The sequence below is a fragment of the Salminus brasiliensis genome, chromosome 12 (assembly GCF_030463535.1).
Source record: "Salminus brasiliensis chromosome 12, fSalBra1.hap2, whole genome shotgun sequence".
Classification (NCBI taxonomy): domain Eukaryota; kingdom Metazoa; phylum Chordata; class Actinopteri; order Characiformes; family Bryconidae; genus Salminus; species Salminus brasiliensis.
Window position 1 is genome coordinate 36895607 of NC_132889.1, and position 21318 is coordinate 36916924.

The 21318-nt window shown below is 42.2% G+C and overlaps 1 protein-coding gene across 1 annotated transcript in view; it reads left to right on the forward strand.

Annotated features, from left to right (window-relative positions):
• The window catches only part of syt3 (synaptotagmin III), a 76465-nt gene that overhangs the window by 6253 nt on the left and 48894 nt on the right, over positions 1-21318 (forward strand). The window contains exon 2 of the mRNA XM_072693588.1: positions 16110-16924. Coding sequence (XP_072549689.1) covers positions 16777-16924 — 148 coding nt within the window. The 5' untranslated portion in view covers positions 16110-16776. The remainder of the gene's footprint in view (positions 1-16109; positions 16925-21318) is intronic.

Genomic DNA, 21318 nt, shown 5'->3' on the forward strand with positions numbered 1-21318 from the left:
GGCAACAGTGGCGAGGCAAAACTCCCTCGGGTCAAGAGGAACCAAGACTCAAAAGGGGAACTCTTCAAGTTGACACTCTGGATATTAATAATAAAAAAAAACATCAATAATAATAATAATAACAAGCAAAACAGGAATAAAAACAATAATAAAACTAAACTGAATTATGAAAATATGGTAAATGTGGCATCAAGCCATACAAGATCAAATCTTAATTTTATTAAGCAGAACCCATCCTCTTTAGGTCGATAATAATAATAATAATAATAATAATAATAACAAGCAAAACAGGAAAAATAAATAAATAAATTTATTAAAAAATAAAAAAAAAATAAAGATAAAATCTTAATTTTATTAAGCTAATTAAGCGGAACCTGTCCTCATTAGGTCGATAATAATAATAATAATAATAATAATAATAATAGCAAGCAAAACAGGAATAATAAATAAATAAATAAATAAATAAATATAAATAATAATAATAACTAAACTGAATTATGAAAATATGCTAAATATGGCATCAAGTCATACAAGATAAAATCTTAATTTTAATTTTAGTCTTAATTTAGGAGATTTAACCCCAACATACCACAGGGGTGTACCACAGCCACTACGCTACACCAACCACTGTTCACACCGAAGGACGTTCATGTTCAAGGATTACGCATATCAGTATTTTTAACGTTATATTATTCTGTGTATTGAATACTTCATTTATTCTTCATGAATATTAATGTAAACACAATAACACAATAATTAAGGTGCTAAATTGAATGAAATGATAATGTAGTACAGAAATAATGAATTTATACAATAATAACAACAAATACTAATCTAATATTTTCTTGCTGAAGATAAATCATATTAGGAAAACATTATTTAATCGACCAAAACAGAAACGTTTGATGCAGTTTATTAAAGTTTGCTGCCAGTCGAAGCTCATCAAAGCTGCAAAAATGGCTCGTTTGGCTTGAATTCATTTACATATCCCAACCAATTCAGCCTGCATCAGCTTAGCCCCGCCCACTCCCACTGACGTTATAAGGAGTGTTTCTGCCTGGACTAGAGTAGCCAATCAGAGCTGAGATCACCATTACCATAGAGCATGGGTTTGCGAAATAACACCACGTTACTCAGTACTCACACTCATTGGCCAGTTTATCAGAAACACCTAGCACCTAGCTCCTCTGTATTCTGTAAACTGTACCTCCATCATCTGCATCTCCATCACCACCACTGACCATGATATCATTTGGGTGGTGCACCATTCTCTGGTAGTGTGTGTGTGTGTGTGTGTGTGTGTTTGTTTATGAGGCTCATTCTGGTTATATTATTTTGTATGCAAGATTGAAAAGGAATGAATACTTCATTTATGCTTCATGAATATTAATGTCAACACAATAAAACAATAATTAAGAAGCTAAATCGAATAAAATGCTAATGTCGACGGAATAAAGTGCATAAATAATGAATTTATATGATAAGTAACTCGTAATAATAGACTTTTTTCTGCCAGAATAGACAAACAAAGAAACCACATCCACATGACAAAAGTATTGGGACACCTGCTCGCTCTCTGGTCTTCTGAAATCAAGGGGATTAAGAAGAGTTAATCCTGCTGTTGTTGGAGTAACTGTCTCTACTGTCCAGGGAAGAAGCCCAGGCTTTCTACTAGATTTTGAAGGAACATTGCTGTGAGGATTTGATTGCATTCAGCGATAAGAGCTTAGAGTTAATGAGGTCAGAATGTTGGATGCTGGATCACCACCCTACCTCCTCATCCCCGACTTCCCAACAAGTATCGGATGGAGCTCCACCCTCCATCATTCCATAGAAAACAGTTCCTCCACTGCTCCACAGCTCAATGCTGCTGGGGGGCTTTATTATACCCCTCTACTAGCCCAACACCTGGCATTAGGTGGCATAGTGTCAATAGACTCCTGAGAGTCCTATTCTATTGGCAGTGCTTCTCTACAGGAACTAGACAAGCTGTGTCTGTGTGTGTGTGTGTGCATTTGCACATCTGTGTCAGCAATTGTTGCGTTTAAAGTAGGGGTGTCCACACACTTTTGGACATGCAGTGTTATTGATGGTTCTGGCGTGGCTCAGAGGCCCTGAAGGACAGGCCCGGAGGCTGATGGTCGGGGGATCTCTGCCGCACCGCACGGGCCGCCCGTGGACGTGAGCGATGGCAGGGCGGGTTTATTGGCTTGGTGTGATCCAGCGTGGCGTGCTGTAAACGTAGAAAGGCGGCTGTTATCACACAGCTTGCAGCAGGCCTCACGCCAGCCTGTTCTGCAAAAGCAGCATGGAGAAATGTCATCGTTTATTTCGGTGAGCCTGTCTGAGACGAGCCTCACGATAAGATGTCACGATTGGAGCTGAGAAGAGGGGCGGGGGCGGGGGAAGGGGGAGGGGGAAGGGGGAGGGTAAGGTAATCCTCAGACGGGTCGGGGACAAAAAAAACAACAACACAGAAACAAGAAAGAGGCAAAAACAAACGTAAGAAAACAACCCGGCACAGGAGGAAACAGATTAGAGCCGTGATGACACTGCAGATAAGATGGCAAAGAGAGAAAAGAGAGAGTGCGCGAGAGAGAGAGAGAGAGAAAAGAGAGCGGGAAGAGCACAACGGCTGCATTAAGATATTGCAGGAATATCCCATTAGATATACTTAATGGATTACCGTCTTTTGTCAATACGAGTGTTCAAATTCATAACCTCGCTGGAGAAGAAAGGGATTAGTCCTCGTTGCTAATTTGCAATTAGTCTCATCCACATCCAACGTTTTTTTCCCCCCAGAACAACGAGGGAAGTTGAGGCAGGTCTTTTCCTCGGGAACCAGAATCAGAAAGCCTCGGAAATGTCAACACAGGCGAGGAAAGTCGGTATACATTAGACTGACAAAAGTTTTGGGACATCTGCTTTATCCTTCTTTTGTTTTCTACAATAAGTAACTCATAATACAAGACTTTGTTTCTGCCAGAACAGACAAACAAAGAAACCACATCCATGTGACAAAAGTATTGGGACATCTGTTTATTCATTGCTTCTTCTGAAATCTTGTGAAATGATCCTGCTTTTGTTGGAGTAACTGTCTCTACTGTCTGGGGAAGAAGAAGAAGGCCTTCTACTAGATTAGTTAGTGAGGTCAGGATGCTGGATGATCACCACCTCAAAAGCAGCATCATTCCAGAGGGGGCTTTATACCCCTCTACTAGCTCAGGCCTGGCATTATTAGGCAGCATGGTGCCAGTAGGTTGATGTTTATCTGCTCCAGAGAGTCCTATTCTATTGGCAGTACTTCTCTACAGGGACTAGACAAGCTGTATGTGTGTGTGTGTGTGTGTGTGTGTGTGTGTGCATTTGCACATTTGGGTCAGCAATGGGTGCAACTTAAAGAAGCTGAATAATGCATTTGTTGCAAAGGGTGTCCACAAACATTTGGACATACAGTATACGTGAAATCTGGTAATGGCCTGTGTGTGCACAGTAGGGATGATTGATTCATATTTTGTGAAAAGCAGCCAAGCGTGGCCGAAAATGTGTCAGTGAAGCGTCCTCAAAATATCCTAATGGCTCCCCCAGCTGCTAAAAGCTCCCTAAGCCGATACGGTGCGGAGAATAGCATTTAGCTACAAAAACACACTGACACTCGCTATTACAGCCCTCGCCATTACGGCCTTTATAGAAACATGGCTGGGCAAGGCAAACACAGCCTACTACTGTGCTGCGTTAGGCCACCGGATGCTGTCAGTCATGCAAGAACAGCAAAATACTGAAAAAATACACTGACCCAGTGTTAGAATAACCCAGTGTTCCTAATAAAGTGCTCAGTAAGTGACAGCTACCATTCAAAACATCTGCCATCACTATTTTTACTAAACAAAATGTGTTTGCAGGTGCATAAAATAATGCTATTATGCTAGTATGATTTTAAAATATTATTAATATCCAGTTCCAGCTCTAATAACATTAATATCCAGTATGAAGTTCTAATAACATTAATATCCAGTGTGAAGCTCTAATAGCATTAATATCCAGTATGAAGCTCTAATAACATTAATATTCAGTATGATATTCTAATAACATTAATATCCAGTATGAAGCTCTAATAACATTAATATCCAGTATGAAGCTCTAATAACATTAATATTCAGTATGATATTCTAATAACATTAATATCCAGTATGAAGCTCTAATAACATTAATATCCAGTATGAAGTTCTAATAACATTAATATCCAGTATGAAGTTCTAATAACATTAATATCCAGAATGAAACTCTAATAACATTAATATCTGGTATGAAGCTCTAATAGCATTAATATCCAGCATGCAGCTCTAATAACATTAATATTCGGTATGAAGTTCTAATAACATTAATATCCAGTATGAAGCTCTAATAACATTAATATCCAGTATGAAGCTCTAATAACATTAATATTCGGTATGAAGTTCTAATAACATTAATATCCAGTATGAAGTTCTAATAACATTAATATCCAGAATGAAACTCTAATAACATTAATATCCAGCATGCAGCTCTAATAACATTAATATCCGGTATGAAGCCCTAATAACATTAATATCCAGCATGAAGCTCTAATAACATTAATATCTGGTATGAAGTTCTAATAACATTAATATCCAGTATGAAGCTCTAATAACATTAATATCCGGTATGAAGCTCTAATAACATTAATATCCGGTATGAAGTTCTAATAACATTAATATCCGGTATGAAGCTCTAATAACATTAATATCCAGTATAAAGTTCTAATAACATTAATATCCGGTATGAAGCTCTAATAACATTAATATCCAGTATGAAGCTCTAATAACATTAATATCTGGTATGAAGTTCTAATAACATTAATATCCAGTATGAAGCTCTAATACCATTTATATCCAGTATGAATCTCTAATAACATTAATATCCAGTATGAAGCTCTAATACCATTTATATCCAGTATGAAGTTCTAATAACATTAATATCCAGTATGAAGCTCTAATATCATTAATAGATATGATGTATTGTTATTATTATTGTCGTATTAAGACTTGAGCGTTAATATAGTTATTAATTATAAATCATTTGTATGTCATAGTGTCTATACTGCTGTGGTGTTTTTTTAATGATAGCAAATCTAAACTCACATTGTTATGATCATTATGACAAAACAAATGGAACCACTAACGTGATTAATATGGAGGTGGAGTGAGTGTAGTGAATGGTACTGTACGGTAATTCATTCTGCTGTATTCTGAGAACTCACGGTTGCTTTTCAGGACATTTAACACTAGCTCTCATTTTTAATCCAAATGAAATGAGCAGCAGAGAGAGGCTCTGCTGAACAACGAGGTTCTTTATAGCTGGAGAGTGAAGAGTAAAGCTGCTCTGCAAGAGAACAATAAATAATAACCACTAAACATTAGCTCCAACTGTCCAAGCCAAGCATCACCAGCAGAATTAGGCCACTTCAGCACTCGCTTTCAGCATGTGTCCTGCCAGTGTGTCACGATCAGCCATAACATTAAAACCACCTGCCTAATATTGTGTAGGGATCTGGTCCCAGGACTTAGATCCTTCAAGTCTTGTAAGTTGTGAGGTGGGGCCTCCATGAGCATCAGTAAGCCTTGGGCACCCATGACCCTGTCAATGGTCCACCAGTTCCTCCACCTTCCTTGGAGCACTTTTGGTAGATGCTGACCACCGCATACCAGGGCCACTCCACAAGATCTGCCTGAAGATATCAGTCGTCTAGAACATCACAGTTTGGGTTCCGTCAAAGTGCCTCACTTGTTGCCGACTACATATCCCACCCCTAGACAGGAGCCAATGGAACTCAAATAGCTGACACAGATGTGCAAATGCACACACACACACACACACACCTTGTCTAGTGTCTGCAGAAGCATTGTTATTACTGTGTTCTCTGAAATGATGGATGGTGCTCCATCCAATACTAAGAGCTCAGGGATGAGGTGGGGTGATGACCATCAACCAACATCCTGACCTCACTAACGCATGCAAATCAAATCCTCACAGCAATGTTCTACTCCAAAATCTAGTAGAAAGCCTTCTTCTTCCCTGGACAATAGAGACAGTTACTCCAACAAAAGCAGGATAGGTCCAAGAATCAATAAATGAGCTGGTGTCCAAATACTTTTGTCTATTTAGCGTATGTATAATGATCCAAACCTGTGTAAGACTGGACTGTGTGAGATCCTCGCGGCCGTTTCTGCGCGGTACTTTAGGACCTCCTTATCTCTGTTTTATTCGGTAGGGCCGTGTCTTTTGTCTCCTCCAAAGTGGAGAAGTTACTCAGTGCAGTGGACAGCGGCTTCAGGGGAGTTTACTAATCGCCCCATTCATCACCGGCTCAAACACGTCCACCTCGAGGACCGGGTCCAGGCCTCAGACCTGCCATGCAGCAGGGCTGTGAGCTAAAACACTGCTAGTCGCTGGTGAGCGATGCTGACGGGCGGGTATTGACCAGATTACGGCCTTTTGGCTTCCGTCCCCCATGTTTAAAGTGATAGTTCAGCAAAAATAAGGCAATTTAGTAGCGTGTCCTCTCTCACCCCACATGTAGTCGATCGATCAGGGCATGTGTGGCGTCTGCAGTGCTCGTTTCGCTGTGTATGAGCTGTGAGGGTAATGTCACTAACTGGTAATGTTAGGCGTAAATGGACGACAATGCTAAAAACATTAGCATCAGCCCTCTTAGTGACTCACGCACTGTCAGAGGCCACATTAACACGGCCTTTAGAGAGTTCTGGGATGTCTGAAGCGAGTGTCTGATGATGCCGTTAGCTCCATGCTTCTCATTGGTCAAGTAAATGCTCTCAAATAGCGACACAATTTGGCTCGGAAGTCTGGGGACGCCGCAGGCTGCCCGAGAGACTCTAAGCGGCCCCGGCGCGAGCCAGAATTATTTGGTTTTCTGTTGAATTAACTACATTAGCCTCGTAGCTCCAGCGCAAAGCTAATTAAGCAAACCTCAGACACCAGACACGTCTCGTCTGATCAACAGCACATGCAGGTGAGGCTCTGTCTAATCCTCCTTGTCCTGCATGTTCCTCTCATCGGTTCTTACTGAAGCTCATACAGAGTTTCTCTTTTTGGGTCTTTGGGTTCTCTCGGTGGTTGTTCCTCAGGCTCCTACTGAGGTTCCTTTAAGTCTTGGTTCTTCTCTACTGTTCTTCCTGAAGCTTTTATTGAGATCCTCCTTTTTTGTCTTGGTTCCCCTTAGCTGTTCTTCCTGAAGCTTTTATTGAGATCCTCCTTTTGAGTCTTGGTTCCCCTTAGCTGTTCTTCCTGAAGCTTTTATTGAGATCCTCCTTTTAAGTCTTGGTTCCCCTTAGCTGTTCTTCATGAAGCTTTTATTGAGATCCTCCTTTTGAGTCTTGGTTCCTCTTAGCTGTTCTTCATGAAGCTTTTATTGAGATCCTCCTTTTGAGTCTTGGTTCCTCTTAGCTGTTCTTCATGAAGCTTTTATTGAGATCCTCCTTTTGAGTCTTGGTTCCCCTTAGATGTTCTTCATGAAGCTTTTATTGAGATCCTCCTTTTGAGTCTTGGTTCCCCTTAGATGTTCTTCATTGAGCTTTTATTGAGATCCTCCTTTTGAGTCTTGGTTCCCCTTAGCTGTTCTTCATGAAGCTTTTAATGAGATCCTCCTTTTGAGTCTTGGTTCCCCTTAGCTGTTCTTCCTGAAGCTTTTATTGAGATCCTCCTTTTGAGTCTTGGTTCCCCTTAGCTGTTCTTTCTGAAGCTTTTATTGAGATCCTCCTTTTGAGTCTTGGTTCCTCTTAGCTGTTCTTCATGAAGCTTTTATTGAGATCCTCCTTTTAAGTCTTGGTTCCCCTTAGCTGTTCTTCATGAAGCTTTTATTGAGATCCTCCTTTTGAGTCTTGGTTCCTCTTAGCTGTTCTTCATGAAGCTTTTATTGAGATCCTCCTTTTGAGTCTTGGTTCCCCTTAGATGTTCTTCATGAAGCTTTTATTGAGATCCTCCTTTTGAGTCTTGGTTCCCCTTAGATGTTCTTCATTGAGCTTTTATTGAGATCCTCATTTTGAGTCTTGGTTCCCCTTAGCTGTTCTTCATGAAGCTTTTAATGAGATCCTCCTTTTGAGTCTTGGTTCCCCTTAGCTGTTCTTCCTGAAGCTTTTATTGAGATCCTCCTTTTGAGTCTTGGTTCCCCTTAGCTGTTCTTCATGAAGCTTTTATTGAGATCCTCCTTTTGAGTCTTGGTTCCCCTTAGCTGTTCTTCATGAAGCTTTTATTGAGATCCTCCTTTTGAGTCTTGGTTCCCCTTAGCTGTTCTTCATGAAGCTTTTATTGAGATCCTCCTTTTGAGTCTTGGTTCCTCTTAGCTGTTCTTCCTGAAGCTTTTATTGAGATCCTCCTTTTGAGTCTTGGTTCCTCTCAGTGGTTCTCCCTGGTGCTCCTACTGTGGTTCTTTTGAGTCTTGGTTCCTCTCAGTGGTTCTTCCTCATACTCTTACACCATCTCTCACTTGTGTTTTGGTTCCCCTTAGTGGTTCTTCCCCATGCTTAGAGCGTTTCCCCTGCTGAGTTCAGGTTCCTCTCATTGGTTCTTGCTGAAGCTCCTACAGAGTTTCTTTGGGTTCTCTCGGTGGTTGTTCCTCATACTCCTACTGAGGTTCCTTTAAGTGTCGGTTCTTCTCTACTGTTCTTCCTGAAGCTTTTATTGAGATCCTCCTTTTAAGTATTGGTTCTCCCTTGTGCTCCTACTGAGGTTCTTTTGAGTCTTAGTTCCTTTCAGTGGTTTTTCCTTATGCTTTTAGAGAAATGATTGGTTCCTCGCAGTTCTCTCTCTTTCCTCTTTTGAGTCTTTGGGTTCTGTCAGTGGTTGTTCCACATACTCTAAGGGGTTCTCTTTTTGTGTCCCGCTTTCTCTAAGTGGTCTGGAGGGGTTCTCTCTGTGGCTTTTCCTTATACTTTGAAGGAGGTTCTTCTTTTGAGTCTTGGTTCCTCTCAGTGGTTCTTCCTCATTTTTAGAGTGTTTCCTCTGTTGAGTCCTGGTTCCTCTCATAGGTTCTACTGTTTTTCCTAAAGCTTTTATTGAGATCCTTCTTTTGAGTATAGTCTCCTCTCAGTGGTACTCCCTGGTGCTCCTACTGAGGTTCTTTTGAGTCTTGGTTCCCCTTAGTGGTTCTTCTCCATGCTTAGAGCATCAAAAAAACCTTGACCCTATACCCTGTCACAGGTTCACCGGTTGTCCTTCCTTGGAGCACTTTTGGTAGGTACTGCCCACTGCATATCGGGAACACCCCACAAGACCTTCCTGATGCCTGATGTTCTGGAGATGTTCTGATGACCCAGTCTGACTCGTCTAGAACATCACAGTCTGGTTCTTGTGTCTCAGATTCTCACGCTTGCCCATTTCTTCTGCTTCCACACCTTCATCACCTTCAAGAACTGACCGTTCACTCGCTGCCTCGTCCACCCCTTGACCAGCCCTTTTGCTCCTAGTGAGTTTTTCCTCATGATCAGTGAAACTCGTGACACGGCTGCGTCCACCGATCTGGACAGCACTGTACTGAGCTGAGTAGACGACTGTGGCAGGGCGCAGTTATGTTTATCTTTGGTGATTAATATTATAATCAATATTTCTATTCTCCATCTAGACATGGCTCAGCTTTCTCTGTGGTTATCGTAGCAGTGCTGATGTGTGTGTCAGTGTGTGTGGGCTGGTTGGACAGTGGCCTTTGTGTTTGCTAATATCGGGTTTGTTACTGGAATAGCCTCACAGCATGGCAGTGTCGGGTAGTTCCAAATGACGGTGTGTGGACTGTTGGTCAGTTCCCACCTCTCTGTTTGGGTGTGTTTGGACAGGGTCATCATGGACATTTGTGTTGGTGTCTGAGTGATGTCCTGCAGTTTGGTCCTGTTCTGTGTGTTTAGTGCCATCAGTGCTGTTAAATATACTGACCCAGCTGACCCGGTTCCCTGTAGAACCGCACTGAAACACCTCAGTACATCCAGCATTTGCCATTTGCTGTGTATTTCCGAAACCCACTCATCAGTACCCTACCCCCAGTACCCAGCTCTAAAGCATCAGCTGGACGACTCCCATGCAGAGCAGCATCACACTGAAGTGATGTAGAACCATCTACCCACTGCTCAAGGAGAGCAATGCCAGTTGTGCTCTCTCAGGCTCTGGCTGCTGATGGCAAAGCAGCACGACCCAGGATTCGAACCAGCGTTCTTCGGGTCATAGTGGCAGGGCCTTCGTCTGCTGGACCACTTGGCCCTCATACTTTTAGGGAAATTATTGGTTCCTAGAAGTTCTTCTCCTTGAAGCTCATACAGAGTTTCTTCTTTTGAGTCTTTGGGTTCTGTCAGTTGTTGTTCCTCATACTCCTACTGAGGTTCCTTTAAGTCTTGGTTCCCCTTAGTGGTTCTTCCCCATGCTTAAAGCGTTTCCCCTGTTGAGTCCTGGTTCCTGTCAGTGGTTCTCCCTTGTGCTCCTACTGAGGTTCTGTTGAGTCTTGGTTCCTTTCAGTGGTTTTTCCTCATACTTTTAGGGAAATGATTGGTTCCTCAAAGTTGTTTCTCCATTTCTTCTTTTGGGTTCTGTCAGTGGTTGTTCCACATACTCTAAAGGGTTCTCTTTTTGTGTCCTGCTTTCTCTAAGTGGTCTGGAGGGGTTCTCTCCGTGGCTTTTCCTTATGCTTTGAAGGAGGTTCTTCTTTTGTGTTTTGGTTCCCCTTAGTGGTTCTTCCCCATGCTTAGAGCGTTTTCCCTGTTGAGTCTCGGTTCCTCTCATCGTTTTTTACTGAAGCTCATACAGAGTTTCTATTTTTGGGTCTTTGGGTTCTTTCAGTGGTTGTTCCTCATACTCCTACTGAGGTTCCTTTGAGTCTTGGTTCCTCTCAGCTGTTCTTCCTGAAGCTTTTATTAAGATCCTCCTTTTGAGTCTTGGTTCCTCTCAGTGGTTCTCCTTGGTGCTCCTACTGGGGTTCTGTTGAGTTCTGGTTCCTCTCAGTGGTTCTCCCTGGTGCTCTTACTGAGGTTCTGTTGAGTCCTGGTTCCTCTCAGTGTTTCTCCCTGGTGCTCCTACTGAGCTTCTTTTGAGCCCTGGTTCCTCTCAGTGGTTCCCCCTGGTGCTCCTACTGAGGTTTTTTTGAGTCCTGGTTCCTCTCAGCTGTTCTTCCTGAAGCTTTTATTGAGAACCTCCTGTTGAGTCCTGGTTCCTCTAAGTGGTTCTCCCTGGTGCTACTACTGAGGTTCTGTTAAGTCTTGGTTCCTCTCAGTGGTTCTCCCTGGTGCTCCTACTGAGGTTCTGTTGAGTCTTGGTTCCTCTCAGTGGTTCTCCCTGGTGCTCCTACTGAGGTTCTGTTGAGTTCTGGTTCCTCTCAGTGGTTCTCCCTGGTGCTCTTACTGAGGTTCTGTTGAGTCCTGGTTCCTCTCAGTGTTTCTCCCTGGTGCTCCTACTGAGCTTCTTTTGAGCCCTGGTTCCTCTCAGTGGTTCCCCCTGGTGCTCCTACTGAGGTTTTTTTGAGTCCTGGTTCCTCTCAGCTGTTCTTCCTGAAGCTTTTATTGAGAACCTCCTGTTGAGTCCTGGTTCCTCTAAGTGGTTCTCCCTGGTGCTCCTACTGAGGTTCTGTTGAGTCCTGGTTCCTCTCAGTGGTTCTCCCTGGTGCTACTACTGAGGTTCTGTTGAGTCTTGGTTCCTCTCAGTGGTTCTCCCTGATGCTCCTACTGAGGTTCTGTTGAGTCTTGGTTCCTCTCAGTGGTTCTCCCTGGTGCTCCTACTGAGGTTCTGTTGAGTCTTGGTTCCTCTCAGTGGTTCTCCCTGGTGCTCCTACTGGGGTTCTTTTGAGTCCTGGTTCCTCACAGTTGTTCTCCCTGAAGAATTTGATGAATTATAAACTTACTTAACTTACTTACTTAGGATGACTTTAAGTAAATACGATATTTGGACAAAAGTATTGGGACGACTGCACATTTATTTATCAAGAGTTTATCTTGCTTTCGTTGGAGTATCTGTCCCTACTGTTCAGGGAAGAAGACTTTCTACTAGATTTTGGTCAAGAATTGTTGTGAGGATTTGATTGCATTCAGCAACAAAAGCGTTACGTTAAGAGGTCAGGATGTTGGGTGATGATCACCACCCAACCTCATCATCCCCAGCTCCCCAACTCATCCCAAAAATACTGGATGGAGCTTCTCCACCATCATTCCAGAGAACACAGTTCCTCCACTGCTCCACAGCTCAATGCTGCTGGGGGGCTTTACACCCCTCTAGCCCACGCCAGGCATTAGGGAGCATGGTGCCAGTAGGGTTATCGGTATCTGCTACATAAAGTCCTATTCTATTGGCAGTACTTCTCTGCAGGGAAGAGAATTTGTACACACACACAAGCTGTGTGTGTGCATTTGCACTAGGAGCGGTGTCCATAAACATTTGGACATATAGTGTGTGGTCCTAGGTACTACACATTTCTGGGTAAAGAACCAGTTGCTATATGTTGCTATATTGGGCCTATGGTTCTCAAACCGAGGAACAGCTTATTTCCGATGTGTTCCAGATCAATGCTTAGAACCGAAACATCTGGATTTACAGTGTGGACCGTCTGACTGTGCTGTTTGATCTCCTCCTCTGAGGAAATCAATTCCTTTCGACTGTACGTATAATTACAGCTGTTCAATTTTTCCTATATGATTTGCTAATGACTTTACCGTTAGCGCTCGGCGTGTGCTGCTATTGATTAACGGCCGGTCCCACCGCTTCTGTCCAGAGTTTTCCATCATGCCGTACGATTGGATGGTAACAGAGCAGCTGAAATGTTGCTGTTGTGTGATTGGATATTGACCTCGCTGGCATTGTGGTCTCGATGGTGCGATTGGACCGTGGCAATTCCTCCCAGCTGGTCTGGCGTGTGATTGGACAGTGACCTTACTGGTCACCGGGTCTCAGCTGTGGTGTATTGCTTTTTCTGCGGATATTGATTCAGCTCCGGACAGCAGTCAATGGAACGTCTCAGAGAGGTTTTGTATTCATTTGTGGCGATGTGTGTGTGTGTGTGTGTGTGTGTGTGTGTGTGTGTCTCAATGTCCACGTCAATGTCACTTGTACAGGTTTCAGAAACATGACGTTATATGAGCTCGGTTTTCTACTTCTACACTCATAAGCCACATTCACAGGGTTTCAGTACATGAGCTCGAATACATGTAACTGTACCAATAGTATTTGTACTCAGACTTATTGTGTACTCAATAGTATTCGTACTCAGACTTATTGTGTACTCAATAGTATTTGTACTCAGACTTATTGTGTACTGAATAGTATTTGTACTCAGACTTATTGTGTACTCGATAGTATATGTACTCAAAAGTATTTGTACTCAGACTTATTGTGTACTCAATAGTATTCGTACTCAGACTTATTGTGTACTGAATAGTATTTGTACTCAGACTTATTGTGTAATCGATAGTATATGTACTCAAAAGTATTTGTACTCAGACTTATTGTGTACTCAATAGTATTTGTACTCAGACTTATTGTGTACTCAATAGTATTTGTACTCAGACTTATTGTGTACTCGATAGTATATGTACTTAATAGTAGTTGTACTCAGATTTATTGTGTACTCGATAGTATATGTACTCAATAGTATTTGTACTTAGACTTATTGTGTACTCGATAGTATATGTACTCAATAGTATTTGTACTTAGACTTATTGTGTACTCGATAGTATATGTACTCAAAAGTATTTGTACTCAGACTTATTGTGTACTCAATAGTATTCATACTCAGACTTATTGTGTACTCAATAGTATTTGTACTCAGACTTATTGTGTACTCAATAGTACTTGTACTCAGACTTATTGTGTACTCAATAGTATTTGTACTCAGACCTATTGTGTACTCGATAGTATATGTACTCAGTAGTATTTGTACTCAGACTTATTGTGTACTCGATAGTATATGTACTCAGTAGTATTTGTATTTGTACTCAGACTTATTGTGTACTCAATAGTATTTGTACTCAGACTTAGTGTACTCGATAGTATTTGTACTTGATAGTATTTGTACTCAGAGTTATTGTGTAGTCAATAGTATTCATACTCAGGCTTGTCTTGTACTCAGTAGTATTTATACTCGATAGTATTCGGACTCAGACATGTGTTGTACTCAATAGTATAGTACTTTTTTGATCGTGTTTGTACTGAGATTTATCTTGGTTTTGATAGTATTTGTACTCAGACTTTTACTCTGCAGTAGTTGTACCCAATAGTATTCATACTCAGACTTGTCCTTTAGTATTTGTACTCAATACTATTTGCACTCGTACAATTTCAGATTAATTTACAGTAGATTCAGATTAATTGCTTTTGCTGCAGATTTCTTTAAAATCTGACACTGACAATAAAGCTTTCAGCCTTCTAGAAAGTTAAAGCCCTCGAGTTCTGTACTGCTCTCGCTCTCCTCTCCTCTCCCTCCTCCCTCTCTGATCTCTCTGTTCTATCTCCCTCTTCATCTCTCTTTCTCTTTCAACTCCGTCCATTTTTCTCCATCAAACTTTCTTTTCCCATTCCCAGTCTCACTCTCTCTCTCTCCCTCTCTCTCTCTCTCTCACTCTCTCTCTCTCCCTCTCTCTCTCTCACTCTCTGTCTCTCTCTCCCTCTCTCTCTCTCACTCTCTCTCTCTCTCTCTCTCTCTCTCTCTCTTTTTTTCTGGTAGTGCTGCTGTAGTTTGGTGCCAGGCAGTGATCTTTCACATTGAGATATGCAGCATTTTAAAGTCAGACCTTGACTGATTTACTGACGGTGAGATGTGTGTGTGTGTGTGTGTGTGTGTGTGTGTGTGGCTGGACCTATTTTCTAATGCATGTTAATCCCAGACTAATTTTTACAATGGACCAAAGGTCTGAGATAGACAGATAAATGGACCTCTTTCTGTTACTTTCACATCATGATTTAGAACGAGAGACATGCTGATTAAGCAGCTGAGCGAGAGAGAGAGAGAGAGAGAGAGAGAGAGAGGTAACAAGATAGGAAGGAGAAACAAATGGTGGTGGAGTGATTGATTTGTTGATTGATTGGTAACACTGGTGACACACAGGAAAGATTGGAGACCATATGGACAAAAGTATTGTATTGTATTGTATTGAAGAACCCCCCTTTTTTTGAAGGGTGAGCCAAAAGGGGGTCTTTGGGGCAATGCCATAGAATAAGCCCTTTGGGTTTCCTAAGGAACATTTCACAGTCACAGTGGTTCAGGGGTTCAATGTCTCTTAGACCAAGAACCGTAGAGCCAATGTGAAGGCTAGTAGAGTACATTGCCTGGTTAACTGATGGAGAAACCGTTGTATATGGTTCTATAAGGAACCCTAAATTTTGCTTGTAGACATCCCAAAGAGGGTTCCACTCTTGTTGCAAGCCTAAGAACCTCTTTTGTGTGACTCTGTGTTAATGGATGCTCAGTGTCACTGTCGTGAAGCACCACTCTGAGTGCTAATAGCACCCCCTTGTGGAGAACCGTCCACCTACTGAATGTGAGAGAGTGTAGGGTGAAGGTACATGCCACATAATATGGGCAAAAGCTTCGGTAGCCAAGCGTGAGGACAGGGGGAACGGGTGAGGCTGTAGCCGCGGAGATGAGAGTATTCCTTTAAGTCCCACAGTCTGAGGCGACACGGAGAAGCGAAAGGAGGCGAGAGGGAGGGCTAGGGAGGCAGAGAGGGAGTGAGTGAATGAGGGAGAGGAGACACAAAGTGGAAGAGAAGAGCAGAGAGGTAGGTGGGGCGTTGACCTGCTTTTTTCAGACAGAATGAGCTCAGAACAAAGAGAGAATGCTAAAGAGATGTTGTAGATCGGGCTGGAGTCCCGCGCTGACACCCAGACAAATTATACACACCACCCCTCGGCAGCTCCGGCAGCTAACAACAACGTCGCCTTCGCTCCTCGTCGCTGTCTCCAACTACGGGGACAGGAGGATCACAGCCGAGCGCTCGACACGCCTACATGCTTATTATTTGTGCCTTGTTATACTTCTGTGCCAGTGTTACCTTATGTGTCGTCTCTCTCTCTCTCTCTCTCTCTGTGTCTCTATCTCTCTCGCTCTCTTTCAGGCAATGTCAAACATCCCTTCCAATCTGGCGGTGAATCACAAACCACATTAAAGACTGAATGGAAAAAACCCAGAAGAGCCGCTGCAGCCCACGGCGTCCCGCAGGACGACTACACAACCCAGAATTCAACTCTGCTCTGACTTTGTTTTAAGGACCAACCTTAAAAACCACCAAACGAAGTCTTTGAAGACATCCATGCTTCGTCTCTAGAAAGACGTGGAAGGATATTCCAGACGTCTGCGTGATTCGGCTTTGACCATCTCACCATGACAAGGACTGTGGGGCCTCCAGGACGTCTTTTATGAGAAAGAAACCAAGAAAAAAAAGCATGTGAAAGAATACAAGCGTCCGCAATCACAGTCCAACCCCTTTCTTCTCGGTCATCGGGCCTCGGTTTGTGTTTTGGTCCAGGAGGATGGATACGGCTCGCAAATCTTTAGGCATAGAAGCCTTTGAGAGCTCTAATTAATTAAATAAGTGAGTGGTCCCTATTGGCCCGGTTCCTCACAAAAACATCCAGGAGGCCTCTCCTCCGATTGGGTACCTGAGGGAATCGAATAGAAAAAGAACCCCCCCCTCTCCACCGTCCGATTGGCGAGGGCGGCGAGGGCCGCGCCGCGACTGGCCGAGATTCCGGGAGGCTTCGGAGTGCGATGCGGATTGGAGGATGTCGGGGGACTGGGATGAAGACATGTGCAAGAAGGCGCTGGTGCTGGTGGAGGAGCTGTGCTTCCGCTCCGGAGGGTACAGCCAGAGCGCCAGCTGCCAGGAGTTCAGCTACATGATGAGGGGACGCAACAGCCCGACAGACTCAGGTAACCCAGCACTTCAGAGCTCAGCCAACACAACGTCCACTTACCAGAAAACTCAGCAGAAACCTCGAGAACTACCTCAAAAAACACCTGAGAAATGTTGTGTAGGTCCACTTCATCCCACCAAAAGACATTAGCGCAAGATCCTTTGAGAACCTCCAAGAGCATCAATGAGTCTTGGGTGGACCACTGAGGTGTTCCACTGCCAGTCCGACCTGATGTTCTGGAGATGCTCGGACCCAGTCGTCTAGAGCATCGCAGTTCACTTGCTGTGCAATATGTAGATCCCACCTCACCTAGGTGCAATATTCACTTCATCTGTCAGTGGTTTTAATGTTATGGCCAGGTCAGCGTATACTGTAGAACCTAAAAGACAGACTGACCACCCCAGACCTCAGCATCGTTGAATGTGTTTGGGAGGACAGTTGCAGAAACACTGAAACTGAGTCTTCTGAGAAGAATGGGAGCTGTAATGAAGGTAAAGGTGGAGCTCCAAACACTCAAACACTTGGTACTAGACTTAGATGCTTCAGGTTCTTGTGTGATTGTCTGATAAACAGATGTTCTCGTGATGCTGAAACCCACTGCCTTTACTAAAGAATCCTTGAAGAACCCTTCCTTTTAAAGGGTGGGTCAAAAAATGTCTCTTGGGCGATGTTATAGAAGAACCACTTTCACACTTTTAAAAAAATGAAGTTCTGTTCAAGGGTTCTTTAGTAAAGGCAGTGGGTTTCAGCATCACGAGAACATCTATTTATCAGAAAATGACACAAGAACCTCAGCATCTACATCTAGTACCAGGTGTTTGAGTGTTTGGAGCTCCACCTTTACCTCCATTACAGCTTCCAATCTTCTCAGAAGACTCAGTTTCAGTGTTTCTGCAACTGTCCTCCCAAACACATTCAAGGATGCTGAGGTCTGGACTCTGGGGAGGTCAGTCTGTCTTCAGCAGTTTCAGTCTGTTTGCTTCCCTCAGTAAGATCTTCTCAGTCAGCTCTGATCTAAACACTGATCTGCCACAACAATAAAACCACTGACATATAAGCGTCTGACGGGAACCAAACTGTGGCGTTCTAGACGACTGGGTCAGAACATCTCCAAAACCACAGGCAGGTCTTGCGGGGTGTTCCCGGTATGTGGTGGCCAGAACCTACCAAGCAAAAGTGCTTCAAGGATGGACAACTAGTGAACCAGTGACTCAGAGTCATGGACACCTAAGACTTGTTAATCGATGCTCATGGAGGCCCCGCCCACCTCACAACTTACAGGACTTGAAGGATCTGCTGCTAATGTCTGCTTGGCTGGGCACCTTCTGACGCCTCGTAGGGTCCATGCCTCGACAGGTCAGAGCTGGTTTGGTGGCAAGAGGGGGGACCAACACAATGTTAAGCAGGTGGTTTTAATGTTATGGCTGATAGCTTTAAACTGGATTTGAAACCTATGTGCACTTGCTATGGAGCTGTAGGAAAGAGAGCAGCAGTTTCCATGAGAAAAGGCCAGAAACAGGCGACGGTGTTGAAAATAATTCAATCAAACCAGCGACAGTCACGGGCAGCTGAGCAGAGACCCCGGCGTACAGGCCTCGGTAACTAGGAAAGAAACGCTTGACTGGAGAGGAAGCAGCTCGACTACGAGAAAAGACTGATGACATTTTACACCTAAACGGCATGAAGAAACGACCTCGGGGGGGCTGGCGGGAACTCCTCAATAAGAAACCACCCTGTAGGACAGAGAGGCAGAAGCCTGGCACTGAAATGACCTGAACCAAAGTGAGATACCACCTAAAAAAGCCTCGCCAGTAGCTCAGACATACTGTAGTAACCAGCTGATCAAATAAAACAAAATATTCAAAAATACCAAAAAAAGTACAAAAAAATAAAGTACAAACTATATTTATGGTTTTTATTTTTACTATTATTGTTGTTGTTGTTGTTATTCATAATAATAATAATAATAAATATAGTTTGTACTTTATTTGTAAAAATAATACTTGTGTTATTTTTATTATTATTACTATTATTATTATTATTAATAATAATAATAATAATATAATTCAAGAAAAATAATAATAATAAATAAAGAACTCAGAAAGTTAAAAAAGCTTACAAAAATACAAATAATGTACAAAAAACAATTGCAAAAAATACACAAAAGTACTAGTGTTAAAAAATAAAAACACAGGCACTGAAACAAATAAAATAATAATAAATACATTAAATAAAAATAGCATTAAAATAAAAAAGGAAAATATAAAAACAGCAAAGCATTCAAATAAATAAACTAAAATATAAATATAATAACAAATTATAAAATAAGCATTGAAATAAATAAACTGCCACCTTGCCCAGGTGGTATGAATGCCTTGTGTCCACTTATTTTAGATGAATGGTTCCAGACCCACCACAACCCTGACCAGGAAGAAGCAGATAAGAAGATGAAATAAAAAATACAATAAAATAAATGCAATCATTAAACAGTGAAGATTTTGTCTCATATTTGAAGAAAAATGACAAAGTCACTCAAGTATTAATATGAATTTCCCATAATGTAGATTTAAATGCATGGTCGATTCTACATATACAAGGAAACCCTGCTATAGAAATTGTTCTATATAGCATTTTATTTCCTGTAGAGCGTACAATGAAATGCATATTTTATTAATAACAATGTCAAAAACAAACAAGTGTTAAGTATTTTTTGTTTTTATGAAATATTGTTTAACTTTTAATTTTAATATTGTTTAACTTTTTAAAGGCAGTAAATTAAGATTTTACTATAAAGTTTAGTACAAAAGTATTGCGTTAAAGGTATAGTTTTGATGGATTTTTAAAGTAAATTAAGATTCTGGCTTGTAATAAATGAGCTAAGATTGGTGACAGTCTACATCCAGTGTTTATTAGCAACTTAGCTTAGCATCTCTTATTGTAAACGAAAGAAGCCCGACTCAGAGACCTAACATGTGTTGGCTGGTTGACTGTGTCTGGGGTCGCTGATCAATCATGTTCATTTGATTTCCCTCATTTTTTTCTTTAAGTTTGAGCCGCTAGCGGCTGCTAGCTGGGTTTCCAGGCTTTGGAGGACTGTAAGCATGCGCTGGAGGAATATCCGCCGACAGAGGAACCCGTTTAAATGTGCCTTGAAGCTGATGTGGTCCTGTGGTCCAGTTTGTGGGATTAGCTGCAGCTTTACTAAACCGAACGTTATCTTCAGACACACACACACACACACATTGCCGTAGCATCCGGGCTCAATTTGTGCCTGTATAGGTACGTGTCTTGCCCTGAGAGCAGTTAGCCATGTGTCTGAGTGGGGAGGGCTGAGTTAATTAGACAGAAGCTGGAGAAAAGCAGGTGGAGACTCTTTCTTATGCACAGCACTGGCCCATATGTCCCCCGTTTGCTGCGGGGCACTGGCGGCGGCGGCAGCAAACACACCGTAATGAGGACAGAAAAAAGCCCTGCCATTTCACTGAGTGTCTTAATCAAGCAGACCCGGCTTCATCAGACTGCCTGGGATTCGAAACACTGAGGAATCTGTAAAGCTGAGGCATCGAGGTTAACGTAGCCAACACGCCATGAAAGCCAGCACCCACCGATTAGCATCCATGCATATGGAGAACAGTCTACAAAAAACACACGAGCAAGTCTACTATTTCAGATCACTGTCTTCGGTAACTTCAGTGAAAGTGGGCGGGGCTAAACTGCTGTAGGCCGAGAGCACTGATTTATGTAGATGAGCTTTTTTGAGATCATGCGAGATCATGAAGTCATCTACAACAGTGATACAAACGATTGTACATCCTAAACACTTAGCACGTGGTTGCTAGGGTTTTGTCTTGTGGGTTACTATGACATTCCAGCTCGAGTGTTGCTATGATGTTAGATTAGTAATTAGGGTGCTGCTAATTTGTTGCTATGCCGTGTCTAATAGGTATTGCTAGGGTGATTGATATGGTACCTCAGGTGGTTTCTAGGCTGTTGCTAGGTGATTGCTTTGATTTATTTTTTTATTTTAAATATATTCATAAAAAATAAAAAGGCACTCAATTATTAATAGGTTGATAATTAATAAAACCATATACAAGGAAATCCTGCTGTAGAAATTATTCTGTATAGCACCGAACTTTTTTTGCTTAAGAGCAGGAAAATGAGCGCCAATACTTTTGCACATTTTAATAACAACAATGTTAAAAATGAACCTCTGAATTTGTTTTTTTTTATTTGTAGTAAATTTCCTTTCAGTTATTTTTTGTTGTTTTTTGCTGGATTTTTAAAGCCAGTAATTTAAGATTCTGGCTTGTTTTGGATGAGTTGAGATTGGTGACAGTCTGTGTCCAGTGTTCATTAGCAACTTAGCCTAGCATCTCTCACAGTTAAACAAAAGAAGCCCAAGTCAGA